At 45.8% G+C, this 14,318-nt stretch overlaps 1 protein-coding gene across 3 annotated transcripts in view; it reads right to left on the minus strand.

Moving 5' to 3' along the window:
• Positions 1-13,105, minus strand: part of XPNPEP1 (X-prolyl aminopeptidase 1) — a 77,294-nt gene extending 64,189 nt beyond the window's left edge. The window contains exons 1-2 of one of the 3 annotated variants that reach the window (XM_089660696.1): positions 12,994-13,105; positions 2,181-2,306 (exon numbers count right to left, since the gene is read on the minus strand). In XM_089660696.1, coding sequence (XP_089516822.1) covers positions 2,181-2,297 — 117 coding nt within the window. In that variant the 5' untranslated portion in view covers positions 2,298-2,306; positions 12,994-13,105. Of the gene's footprint in view, positions 1-2,180; positions 2,307-4,918; positions 5,050-12,993 lie in introns of those variants that run through there. The other 2 variants (XM_089660695.1, XM_089660694.1) reach the window with 2 other exon arrangements.
• Positions 13,106-14,318: the final 1,213 nt, after the last annotated feature.

Below are 14,318 nucleotides of genomic sequence, written 5' to 3' on the forward strand. Positions count from 1 at the left end.
CCCCCCTGCAGCCAGAATCACTGGGGAGTTAGCAGTGACAGCCATGTAGGGAGGGGTGGTGGAAATGTGAAGGTGAGTACAGGCAGGTCAATGTTGCGGCTTTAAACAAGTCTTGTCCCCAGTCCTGAAATGGACAAGGTGAGAGGGTCTCTTTAAGACAAGGGGACTGGGAAGCCTATCATCATTTCTGAGTAAGATCTGACTTGAATAAACTTGGAGCTTACACAGGCTTCCTCTCCTCACTCCCGATGGCAAACAAAGCAGCAGGGGAAAGTAGGCAAGGCGATTATGTGCAGCTGTTGAGGCTGCCATTAAAGTTTACCTTTATTTTTGCCCTACCCAAGTAAAACGCAGCTTCACATTAAATGGGAATGAAATCTGGTGTTGTACATATTGTATTTTATTGTTTTAAACAGTTAAAAAGAAAATATGTAAAATTGTATGCAGTCCCCTGCCCAGCCAGCTAGTGGCACTGCATTCTCTTTTTCACATGGTATGCATTGTAACCTTTTCAGCTTTGCTGATAGAAGCCCACTGTTAACAGAAATCAGCAAGTTCAAGCTTAGTTGAAGAAGCACAAAGAAACGTAAAACATTGAGGACCATAGATGAAGTGGAAGGCCAAGGAAACTTGCAGCAGATGAAAGACACATCATGCTCCCTTCCCTTTTAGCAGTGCCATCAGCACAGACCTGGTGGAAGCCAGTGGGACCCAGGTACACCCATCTAATGTCTGAAGAAGTCTTGCCAGAAGTGGTCTTTGAGGAAGAACTGCGGCCAAAAAGCCATCCCTCCAACATGGAAACAAGGCGAAGTGACTCAACTATGCATGAAAACATAGGAACTGGGGTGCAGAAAATGGCAGCAGGTGCTCCGGACTGATGAATTATTGGTGAAAGCCTTGAGAGCGGTACAATAATGAGGGTCTGCAGGCAACTGTGAAGCATGGTGGAGGCTCTTTGCATGGTCGGGGCTGCATTTCTGCAAATGGGGTTGGATATATGGTCAGCATCAATGGTGTCCTCAATGATGAGACATACAGGCAGATACTTATCCATCATGTCATACCATGAGAAAGGCCTGCGATTGACCCCAAATTTATTCTGCAGCAGGACAACAACCCCAAACATACGCCAATGTCATTAAGAACTATCCTCAGTGTAAAAAAAGAACAAGGAGTCTGGAAGTGATGGTTTGGCCCCCACAGAGCCCTGATCTCAACATCATGGAGTCTGTCTGGGATTACATGAAGAGACAAGAGACTCTGAGGCAGTCCACATCCACAGAAGGTCTGCGGTTAGTTCTGGCTAGTTAGGAACAACCTACCTGCCGAGTGCCTTCAAAACTATATGCAGCTAGAAAATAGAATGTGGTTTTGAAGGCAAAGGGTGGTCACACCAAATATTGATTTGAATTTCTCTTCATTCGCTTTCCATTTTGTTACTTGATGCAGTATTTTTTTCACACCTGCCTAAAACTTTTGCACAGTACTGTGTGTGTGTATGTATGTATATATATATATATATATATATATATATATATATATATATATATATATATATATATATATATATATATATTATTTTTATTTTTTTCTATTTTTTATTTTTTTTTAATTATTTATTTTATTTTTTTTAATTTTTATTTCTATCAACTGTCTAAAACTTTTGCACAGTACTGTGTGTGTGTATGTATATATATATATATATATATATATATATATATATATATATATTATTTTTATTTTTTTTCTATTTTTTATTTTTTTTTAATTATTTATTTTATTTTTTTTAATTTTTATTTCTATCAACTATGGCGTCACAATCATTACATGTTCTCATTCACGTGAATGCACTATAAAAAATTAGCACTTTTCTGAACCCCGGTGTGACAGGTATTTATGTACAGCTACCTGTACCAATCAATGACAGGCTGCACCTACAAGCTGGTAGCTGCACATCCAAGCATTTATTTGCTTACATGAATGGATATGCTCCCCTGTATTGAAGGATGTACGGTGACCAGCATACCACCACAGCCTGTCATTGATTTATACATAAACACTAACACCTGTCACTCCGGGGTGCAGAGAGACGCTCACTTTCCTGTGAATGAGCCCCAATAAACGGATCTCTAGATTGTCAAGCCTGACTTGAGGATGTGACATTGACTTCACAATACCTGGTGTGCGTCTCCAGAGGGAACAATGTACGCCTGGATGGGTTCCGCCACGCTGCGGGAGGACCGCATGGTCTGCCTCAGTTGCCGCAGCAGCTCTGTGGTTATCTTTGGTGCCATTCTTGATGCCTAAAAAAAATAAATAAATAAATGTGATTTATATAGAACATTCTATGAACATCTCAAACAGACAGATTACCATTTTTCAGGAGGAACATTTGTAGACATCTGCAATCCAGCCAATCATAGCCAGGACGGGGGGGGGGGGAAGGGAGGGAAAGATCTCAAGCCTGTTTTTACATTTCATGATAAATTATATTTATCACCTCCCACTGAGAGTGATGTGTACTGGTAATACAACATACAATGACACTGCAGACAACTGTCCTCCTCTGACCTTGCAGTGACAGTTTGGGGAAGGCCACTTCCTGTTGCCAGCACCCCCACAGAAGGTGATCAATGTCCTCTGAGCCGTATAATGTAGGTGATGCAAGCAGCTGGAAGGTGTGTGCGGAGTTTACATCACATATGGGCACGGGCGGACTGACAACTCATGGGGCCCCCGGGCAATAAGGGATCATGGGGCCCCTGTGTCCTTGCCCAAACTCAAAAAAGTCTATGAAAAAGGTACCAGGGGCATCTCATGGGGCCCCCTACTGACCCCAGGCCCTCGGGCAGTGCCCGAGTTTCCAAATGGTCAGTCCGTCCCCTGCATATGGGTTCTCTCCTTACACAAGGTTTGTCCGGCCTGAGGGTACAAGGAGGACATTGTGCATTATACAAGCTAAGGCAATGCTGGGGTATGTAGTTCTGCTGTAGCAGTGGAGGTAATGCTTCTCTGAGCACTGAGTATGTCATCTACATATACTATATTGCCAAAAGTATTGGTCGGCCGGCCTTTACACGCACATGACCTTTAATGGCCCCCCAGTCTTAGTTCGTAGGGTTCAATTTTGAGTTGGCCCCGCCCTTTGCAGCTATAACAGCTTCAACTCTTCTGGGAAGGCCGTCCACAAGGTTTAGGAGGGTGTCTATGGGAAGGTTGGACCATTCTTCCAGAAGCACATTTGTCAGGTCAGGCACTGATGTCGGGGGTGGAGGCCTGGCTCATAGTCTCTGCTCTAATTCATCCCAAAGGTGTTCTATGGGGTTGAGGTCAGGACTCTGTGCAGCCAGTCAAGTTCCTCCACCCCAAACTGGCTCCTCCATGTCTTTATGGACCTTGCTTTGTGCACTGGTGTGCAGTCATGTTGGGACAGGAAGGGGCCATCCCCAAACTCTTCCCACAAAGTTGGGAGCATGAAATTGTCCAAAATGTTGCCTTAAGAGTTCCCTTCACTGGAACTAGGGGGCCAAGCCTAACCCCTGAAAACCAACCCCACACCATAATCCCCCTTCCACCAAATTTTACACTTGGCACAATGCAGTCAGGAAAGTACCGTTCTCCTGGCAACTGCCAAACCCAGACACGTCCATCAGATTACCAGACAGAGAAGTGTGATCGGTCACTCCAGAGAACGCATCTCCACTGCTCTAGAGTCCAGTGGCAGCGTGCTTTACACCACGGCATCCGACGCTTTGCATTGCACTTGGGGATGTAAGGCTTGGATGCAGCTGCTCGGCCATGGAAAAACATTCCATGAAGCTCTCTACGCACTGTTGTTGGGCTCATCTGAAGGCCACATGAAGTTTGGAGGTCTTTAGCTATTAACTCTGCAGACGGTTGGCGACTTCTGTGCGCTTCAGCATACGCTGACCCCGCTCTGTCATGTGACGTGGCCTACCACTTGGTGGCTGAGTTGCTGTTGTTCCCAGTTGCTTCCACTTTGTTATAATACCCCTAACAGTTGAGAGTGGAATATTTAGCAGCCAGAAAATGTCACGGATGGACTTATTGCACAGGTGGCAACCTATCCACTCCACTACGTACCCTGTGCTGTATGTTCCATACTCCCGACCACTCCACTATTTAGCCTGTGTTAGATACTATAGACTATCCGACCCGGTTACATAGTACATACTTCTGACCACCGAACTATGTACCCTGTGCTGTACAATCCATACTCCTGACTGCTCCACTGTGTAACCAGTGCTGTATGATACATACTTCAGACTACCTGACCCTGCATACTTCTGTCCAGCCAACTCTGAATGCTGTGCTGTATGTTCCATACTCCTAACTGCCCTGCTTTGTATACTATGCTGCAGATGACATACTCCTGACCACTGCACTGTGTACATTGTGCTATACCCTACATACTCCTGACCACTGAATTGTGTACATTGCGCTGTACCCTACATACTCCTGACCACTGCTCTATGTACATTGTGCTGTACGCTGCATACTCCTGACCACTGCACTGTGTACATTGTGCCGTACCCTACATACTCCTGACCACTGCCTGTGTACATTGTGCCGTACCCTACATACTCCTGACCACTGCACTGTGTACATTGTGCCGTACCCTACATACTCCTGACCACTGCCTGTGTACATTGTGCCGTACCCTACATACTCCTGACCACCCCTCACTGTACACTGTCCTAAACCAGCCCTGAACACCCCCCTCCCATGTGGTGCAGTTATCTCCTAGGTTACCATATAACCCCCCCTTGCAGTGAAGTGGTTCCCCCTCCTCCACCCCCATGGAGCACTGTGCTGTGTCCAAGTTATCATATAACACAGATCTCCCTATTGGAGTTCAGTGGTCTTCCCCAGTTATCACCCCCCAATGGCGTACAGTGGTGTGTCCGGGTCGGTACCATACAGAGCAGTCCGTGTCCCGGGTCTTCGCGTGCTGTGCTCCGCTCTCTGTACAGCGCTCTGTGCCGGGGCCGCGGAGGATGCTGGGAAATATAGTCCACTCCCCCCACTCCCTACCCTGTAGGAGATGAGCAGAGCGAGCCCGGGGAACTACAATCCCGGCATCCTCCGCGCCCGGCCCGGACTGTCAGCACCCTGTCATGTGACAGAGGGAAGGTCAGCTGTCTTCCCAGTCATAGACCAGAGACTCGTGTGCGACCTACCGACCTGTACTGTGTACACCTACCTCTGTAATCAGACCAAGTACCTACCTCTATGGGAATGCCGTGTACTTACCTCTATGGAAAGCCGTGTACTTACCTCTGTAATCAGACCAGTACCTACCTCTATGGAAATGCAGTGTACTTACCTATGTAATCAGACCAGTACATACCTCTATGGAAATGCAGTGTACCTACCTCTGTAATCAGACCAGTACATACCTCTATGGGAATGCAGTGTACTTACCTCTGTAATCAGACCAGTACCTACCTCTATGGAAATGCCGTGTACTTACCTCTGTAATCAGACCAAGTACCTACCTCTATGGAAATGTCGTGTACTTACCTCTGTAATCAGACCAAGTACCTACCTCTATGGAAATGTCGTGTACTTACCTCTGTAATCAGACCAAGTACCTTCCTCTATGGAAATGCTGTGTACTTACCTCTGTAATCAGACCAGTGCCTACCTCTATGGGAATGTTGTGTACTTACCTCTGTAATCAGACCAAGTACCTACCTCTATGGGAATGATGTGTACTTACCTCTGTAATCGTACAAAGTACCTACCTCCCATATCATACCATCTATCTACCGCTACTATAATATTGTTTACCTACCTGTATGACAAGATCAGCTACCTACCTCTACTATAATAAAGTGTACCTACCAGTATAACAAGATCAGCTACCTACCTCTACTTTAATAAAGTGTATCTATCTCTACTATAATAAAGTGTACCTACTTCTAGTATAATAAAGTGTACCTACCTCTACTATAATAAAGTGTACCTACCTGTATAACAAGATCAGCTACCTACCTCTATTATAATATGTACCAACTCTATAATAATCCCATGCACCTACCTCTATGATAATGATATGTATCCGGGGATTTCTTTCTCAGGGAATGGGTGCAGGAACTCTGCTTTTCTGAGTCCCTCTTGTCTCCGCCTCCCTTACCCTCGCCTGAACACCATCCCTTGGTTCCGCCCCTGCCCACCTCCCTGCCCCGCCCATTTTAGAGAAAACAGAGCCAAGTATCATTTTGTGGTGCTAAATAATTAGTATGGAATGATCACATTCATTGGAATGTAATGCGCACCTTTCCTGGCCAAAAAGAGGCTCTAAACTTGGTGTGCGCATTACATTCGAGGGTACCTTACATTCAGAGGCAAACACTGCTAAGCCCCTGATCAGGGGCGGACTGACCATTTGGGAACTCGAGGGCCCAGGGTCAGTAGGGGGCCCCATGAGATGCCCCTGGTACCTTTTTCATAGGCTTTTTTGAGTTTGGGCAAGGACACAGGGGCCCCATGATCCCCTATTGCTCGGGGGCCCCATGAGTTGTCAGTCCACCCCTGCCTCCGACACACCTGGCAGTGTCACCACCACGTCCGGCGATCCTGTACTGGCTACAGGTGGTGCCTGTGACGATAGCGGCGTCAGACCCCAGCCCTTCTCACCAAATTTGTGACCGAAGGACTAGCCAATCTAAAACTGCGCTGTCACGTGTGTAACAATGCCACACCCAGCCCCAGCTGCACCCTGCACAACGATTTTCCAGCTAATGGACCACAATCGATGTACCGGCAGCCTGAGAGCGAATGTTACTGGGCGCAATTAACGCTTCACACTGCCACCACCTCCTTTTTCTACAGAGAAAGAGGAAACTCGGCAATATCAGCAATAACACTATAATGTTTGAATAATCGTTTGGATACACAATGTCACTGCAGACAGATGTATGCAGATGTTTAAAAAACACACACAGTAGCACTCTTCAGAGGCAGGGATTCTTAGTTTGCATTAAAGAGCTTTAGAAAGAGTTCAACACTTTCAGAAAGTAAGATTTATTACTAAAAGGTCAAAAGGATGCAATAAAAATATTTACACAAAAAGATGTAGCCAATATATACAGTATATATATAAATATACAAAGAGCAATAACAAAGCAAAGAGAAAACAGAAAGAAATTTAGAGAGGTGAAGTACTTGCTAAAAGTCCTGGGTTAGCAGATCAAGTTTCCTGAGCAAAAGGGCCTTTTCTCCCAAAGTTAGTTCCGATGTTAAAAGGGAGAATCTTCAACTCAGCTCAGCTTAGCTTAACTTTCTGCTCCAAGCATAACAGCGTTTCTAGGAACTCAGCAGGGTGTCTCCTTGAAGCAGAGAACCAATCGCCTCATTTGGGGAGGGTGTTGGAGGCGGAGACCCAAGCTAGAACCAAAATCCCTCGCAGTTTATATCATGATCCATAACTTACCCTCGGTGCATGTAGCAGCCTAGCCACTAGTAGATTAATATGCAGAAGCATCTGCTGAACGACTAAATATGAAATATGACATACCTGCTGGGATGGTTAAGGAGATATTATTTTCTGCTCTCCTGTAGATTTCAGGTAGGGGGTGTAATATATCAGGCGACTTGTATTAAAGTGACCGATCTGAATATATGCCTGGTCTCCTTGTAAGTCTTCCATATCTCCAGATATAAAATTATAGGGGAAAGTGGATTGTGAATGTGATGTCTGTTTTACAGCTTATCTGGAATGTCTTTGAAGCTCAGTGAAGGACTTGGTTTATGGCTTTACGATATCTCAGATTAAGAAGCTAACAGACACCCGGGCACCATCTAATCTGGGACCTATAACCATTAAACTCTCCCGCTGAGCCCGATTGCCTGTGATCTCTGGTATCATACAGACCACATTCCTGAGGGAGGGGGAAATTGGAGGGAAGCTGATTTGGGAGTACAAATGATACAAGATGGAGGATCCTTAGCAAGATGGATGACTGCGTCCATCTCTGTATGCACAATTGCTAGAGTGCCTCCCACACACCCGGCGGTAAGGCTCCTCCAGCGGCCCCCTCCTCCCTCATCTCCTCCAGCACCCCCTCCCTCATCTCCTCCATCGGCCCCCTCCCTCATCTCCTCCAGCGGCCCCCTCCCTCATCTCCTCTAGCGGCCCCCTCCCTCATCTCCTAAAGCACCCCCCCCAGTCATCTCCTCAAGCGCTCCCCCCCTGTCATCTCCTCCAACGGTCCCCTCCTTCATCTCCTCCAGCGCCCCCCCGTCATCTCCTCCAATGGCCCCCTCTCTCATCTCCTCCAGCGACCAACTCCCTCATCTCCTCAAGCGCCCCCCCATCATCTCCTCAAGTGCCCCCTCAACATTTTCTCCAACGGCCCCCTCCCTCATCTCCAGCGCCCCCCCCTCATCTCCTCCAGTGACCCCCTCCCTCATCTCCTCCAGCGCCCCCCTCATCTCCTCCAGAGGCCCCCTCCCTCATCTCCTCCAGCGCCCCCCCTCAGCTTCTTTAGCGGCCTCCTCCCTCATCTCCTCCAGCACCCCCTCCCTCTCCTCCTCCAGCAGCCCCCTCCCTCATCTCCTCCAGTGCCCCCTCTCATCTCCTCCAGTGGCCCCCTCCCTCATCTCCTCCAGCGCCCCCCTTCATCTCCTCCAGCAGCCCCCTCCCTCAACTCCACCAGCAACCCCCTCCCTCATCTCCTCCAGCGCCCCTACCCTCATCTCCAGCGGCCCCCTCCCTCATCTCCTCCAGTGCCCCCCCCCCCATCTCCTCCAGTGGCCCTCTTCCTCATCTCCTCCAGTGGCCCCCTCCCTCATTTCCTCCAGCAGTCCCCCCCCTCATCTCCAGTGACCTCCCCTCCCTCATCTCCTCCAGCAATCCCCCCCCCCTCATCTTCATCTCCGTACTGTAATTCTAAGCTGTCATTCCGTGCTATACTTACAGTGGGGATCGAAAGTTTGGGCACCCTAGCTAAAAACTTGTAATAATGTGCATAAAGAAGCCAAGGAAAGATGGAAAAATCTCCAAAAGGCATCAAATTACAGATTAGACATTCTTATAATATGTCAACAAAAGTTAGATTTTATTTCCATCATTTACACTTTCAACATAACAGAAAACAAAAAAATGGCGTCTGCAAAAGTTTGGGCACCCTGCAGAATTTATAGCATGCACTGCCCCCTTTGCCAAGCTGAGACCTGCCAGTGTCATGGATTGTTCTCAATCATCATCTGGGAAGACCAGGTGATGTCAATCTCAAAGGTTTTAAATGCCCAGACTCATCTGACCTTGCCCCAACAATCAGCACCATGGGTTCTTCTAAGCAGTTGTCTAGAAAACTGAAACTGAAAATAGTTGACGCTCACAAAGCTGGAGAAGGCTAAAAGAAGATAGCAAAGTGTTTTCAGATGTCAATATCCTCTGTTCGGAATGTAATTAAGAAATGGCAGTCATCAGGAACAGTGGAAGTTAAAGCAAGATCTGGAAGACCAAGAAAAATATCAGACAGAACAGCTTGCAGGATTGTGAGAAAAACAATTCAAAACCCACGTTTGACTGCACGATCCCTCCAGAAAGATCTGGCAGACACTGGAGTTGTGGTACACTATTCCACTATAAAGAGATACTTGTACAAATATGGTCTTCATGGAAGAGTCATCAGAAGAAAACCTCTTCTACGTCCTCACCACAAAAATCATCGTTTGAACTTTGCAAATGAACATATAGACAAGCCTGATGAATTTTGGAAACAAGCTCTGTGGACCGATGAGGTTAAAATTGAACTTTTTGGCCGGAATGAGCAAAGGTACGTTTGGAGAAGAAGGGGCACAGAATTTAATGAAAAGAACCTCTGTCCAACTGTTAAGCATGGGGTTGGATCAATCATGCATTGGGGTTGTGTTGCAGCCAGTGGCACAGGGAACATCTCACGAGTAGAAGGAAAAATGGATTCAATAAAATGTCAGCAAGTTTTGGATGGTAACTTGATGCCATCTGTGAAAAAGCTGAAGTTAAAGAGAGGATGGCTTCTACAAATGGATAATGATCCTAAACACACCTCGAAATCCACAGGGGATTACATCAAGAGGCGTAAACTGAAGGTTTTGCCATGGCCTTCACAATCTCCTAACCTCAACATAATTGAAAATCTATGGATAGACCTTAAAAGAGCAGAGCGTGACAGACAGCCCAGAAATCTCCAAGAACTGGAAGACTTTTGTAAGGAAGAATGGGCAAAGATACCTCAAACAAGAATTGAAAGACTCTTGGCTGGCTACAAAAAGCGTTTACAAGCTGTGATACTTGCCAAAGGCGGCAGTACAAGATACTAACTCTGCAGGGTGCCCAAACTTTTGCAGACGCCATTTTTTTGTTTTCTGTTATTTTGAAAGTGTAAATGATGGAAATAAAATCTAACTTTTGTTGACATATTATAAGAATGTCTAATCTGTAATTTGATGCCTTTTGGAGATTTTTCCATCTTTCCTTGGCTTCTTTATGCACATTATTACAAATTTTTAGCTGGGGGCCCAAACTTTCGATCCCCACTGTAAACTTACCATTTATTAAAGTTTTCTATATAAATCCTTGTGTTAGGTCGGTATTCAGTGTAATAGTTCACCATGTTGTAATGAAATCTGTCCCACAACATCCGGGAATGTATTGCTGCTGGCTGATGTACTGGAATCACCAAAAGTCAGAAGTCTTAACATACGCCCATTGTCACATTTTATTATCGTACATTCACTAATTACCAGCAATAAAATGGAAGTCCGTAACGTGACCCCATTGTGGCATGCAGGTGCGCACTACAATCGCCATCAAACGTTTTTTTTTTCATTTCAAGCCTTTCTAAATAGAGGTGCGCATTAGACTCGTGTAAGTACGGCAATAACAAGAAGTAAGTCTGGGTTCACAACTATGAGTTTTCCGCTGCGTTTTGCAGAAACACACAGCAGTCTATTTACCATGATTTCCTATGGGACACGTTCACATCTCTACGTTTTCACCCGGTGCATCTTTTGGAAAGGGTCAGGGACTTTTTTAGCCTGGGTTCACACTGATGTGGTGCGGCACATCGCATGTGATTCCTTAACCCAAAATACACACCTGCAGTGGTTGGCATGATTAGTGTTGGGGGTACAGGGAGGGTTATGCAGGCCATAGATGAGTCAAAAACTGGCCGTTTGTTTATAAAAAAAAAAAAAAATCAGTCATTCAATCGGCCGAAGTTACCACCAACGGTAAAAAAATCGGCCGATTTTCGTCCCGTCTATGACCTGCATTTTTACTTCTGTCCCTTGCAGAGAGCTGCGCTATTATATTTTACATGAAAAAGTATTGCGGTTGCAACAATGTATCTATTTGTATCCATTTCAGATACAGATGTTTTTATTCGGATACAAATAGATACATTGCTGCAACCGCAATACTTTTTCATGTAAAATATAATAGCCGACTGGAATTTTTCTTCTTCTTTTACTTCTTTTTTCTTCTTCTTGTTCTTTTTCCTCTTCTTTTCTTCTTCTTTTCTCCTTCTTCTTTTCTTCCTCTTCTTCTTTTTCTTCTTCTTCTTCTTTCTCTTCTTCTTCTTGTTCTTTTTCTTCTTCTTTTTCTTCATCTTCTTCTTTTTCTTCATCTTCTTCTTTTTCTTCTTCTTTTCTTCTTTTCTTCTTCTTTTTTCTTCTTCTTTTTCTTCATCTTCTTTTTCTTCTTCTTCTTTTTCGTTTTCTTTTTTGTCTTCTTTTTCTTCTTCTTCTTTTTCTTTTTCTTCTTCTTGCAGGTCATGGCTCATGCGCAGATTTTTTTATCGGTAAAACAACTGGCCAATTTGCCCATCATTGCCGGGAAAATCTGGCAATCGTCAAAATCGGCCCCGAATTTTCCAACTTGACCGATTAAAAAAATGTGCCAAAACCCTGAAAAACAGCCGACCAATTAACCCACTAATGCTGCGAAAATCGGCCGATTTTTTTTTTTTCGGCTGAAAAATTGTCAGATGTTCGACCCGTCTATGGCCTGCATTAGTGCTAGAAGTACAGGGAGGGTTAGTGTTGGGGGTACAGGGAGGGTTAGTGTTGGGGGTACAGGGAGGGTTAGTGTTAGAGTTACAGGGAGGGTTAGTGTTGGGGGTACAGGAAGGGTTAATGTTGGGGGTACAGGAAGGGTTAATGTTGGGGGTACAGGGAGGGTTAGTGTTGGGGGTACAGGGAGGGTTAGTGTTGGGGGTACAGAAAGCATTAATGTTGGGGGTACAGGGTGGGTTAGTGTTGGGGGTACAGGGAGGGTTAGTGTTGGGGTACAGTCAGGGTTAGTGTTGGGGTACAGGCAGGGTTAATGTTGGGGGTACAGGGAGGGTTAGTGTTAGAGTTACAAGGAGGGTTAGTGTTGGGGTACAGGGAGGGTTAGTGTTGGGGGTACAGGAAGGGTTAATGTTGAGGGTACAGGGAGGGTTAGTGTTGGGGGTACAGGGAGGGTTAGTGTTACAGGGAGGGTTAGTGTTGGGAGTACAGGGGGGGTTAGTGTTAGAGGTACAGGGAGGATTAGTGTTGGGGTACAGGGAGGGTTAATGTTGGGGGTACAGGGAGGGTTAGTGTTGGGGTACAGGCAGGGTTAATGTTGGGGGTACAGGGAGGGTTAGTGTTGGGGTACAGGCAGGGTTAATGTTGGGGGTACAGGCAGGGCTAGTGTTGGGGTACAGGCAGGGTTAATGTTGGGGGTACAGGGAGGGTTAGTGTTGGGGTACAGGCAGGGTTAATGTTGGGGGTACAGGGAGGGTTAGTGTTGGGGTACAGGCAGGGTTAGTGTTGGGGTACAGGCAAGGTTAATGTTGGGGGTGCAGGGAGGGTTAATGTTGGGGGTGCAGGGAGGGTTAATGTTGGGGGTACAGGGAGGGTTAGTGTTGGGATACGGGGAGGGATAGTTTTAGGATACCAAGGGATTAGTGCTAGGGTTTGGCCAGGTCACACAAAATCTATCCTTCTTACCTGACGGAGGAGTCTGGCAGCTCTGCTATTTCAGTGTTCAGCTGCTTGGAGAGAAGGGAGTTGCACTTTGATCCTTTGTTGCAGAAATATCTGTTGTCTGAGAGTTGTCGGTGAACCTTGATCCCGAGCCTCAGTACTGTCCTGTGTATTACAGTCTCATCACGGCTCTGAATCTGTCTGCCTTGTGCAACACCAACACACACAATACAATGACAGGAAAGTATAGTGAAAGGTCAATGACTGATCACTGTTGTCATTATTATAACATTTGACTTTCAGGGCCGTTCACACCGTGTCATTGTTGGAATGCCCGTGTCGGGAAAGACGTGTTGGGGTGCCATTCAGGATGCATTGCCCCAATGTTTCATAATGTGTGTTGGCACGTGTTGTGGTAGAGCACCCAGTAACGCCTCATGTGAACAGGACCTGGGACTTATTATTTCCTCGCTATCTCGATACATGTGCTTCATATATAGACATCAGGATTCTTCCTTCTCTGGATACTTCTATGGGAGAGCCCAATTCTGGGCATTAGATGGACCCTAAAGGAGATCCCCACTTTGGGCAATTTTTCCAGGCCCCCCAGGGTCTTTAAGAGAAGAAGGTGCATGGAATTTGGACGGTGAGGTTGCAGTAGCTCCAGATCTGCATTCCTGAGCAGTTTGCCTATGATTTTTTTTTTTTGCATTTGCACAACTTTTGCCCAAGATTTGCCTTTTTTTGGTCAAATTCATTCCATTTATCGCAACAGTTTTTGGCAATTTCATATGACATTTGCCCATCAAAAATTGCATCAAGCAAGAATCACCCAACATCTGTTCTTTACGGCCAGTTCACACTACATGCATGTCAGTAGCTTTTTCTTTGCATCCAAAACGCACAAAAAGTCGGTTATATGGTTGTCAATGTCATAGTTCACATCAGTGCTCGCAGTTCCATTGCGTTCCGGTTGCAGAAAAAAAAGTAGAACAGGCTGCATTTTTCTTGCACTCTATGAGAGAGTTTACCCCAGAGCTTACTAAGGCTAGGTTCACACCTGGGCAGTTTGCGTTTGATCCGTTTCAGCATTGCGTTTACGGTGCGTTTTAGCACATGCATTTTTTATGCTATTTTACGTGAGGGGGGGGGTTTCTTGTTGCTAGGCAGATCAAGAATTCAGCAAAAACGCACTACATGATTTTCTGCAGCATTTCCATTTAAGTCTATAGAACCGAAAAGGCAACCTTTTGTGTTAAAAAAAAATCCATGACCCTTTCCAAAACACACACCGGGTGAAAACGCAGAGATGTGAACATGTCCCATAGGAAATCATGTTAAAAGGACTG

Source organism: Staurois parvus, unplaced genomic scaffold (assembly GCF_062004578.1).
Source record: "Staurois parvus isolate SC_StPar_1 unplaced genomic scaffold, SC_StPar_1.0 ptg001263l, whole genome shotgun sequence".
Classification (NCBI taxonomy): domain Eukaryota; kingdom Metazoa; phylum Chordata; class Amphibia; order Anura; family Ranidae; genus Staurois; species Staurois parvus.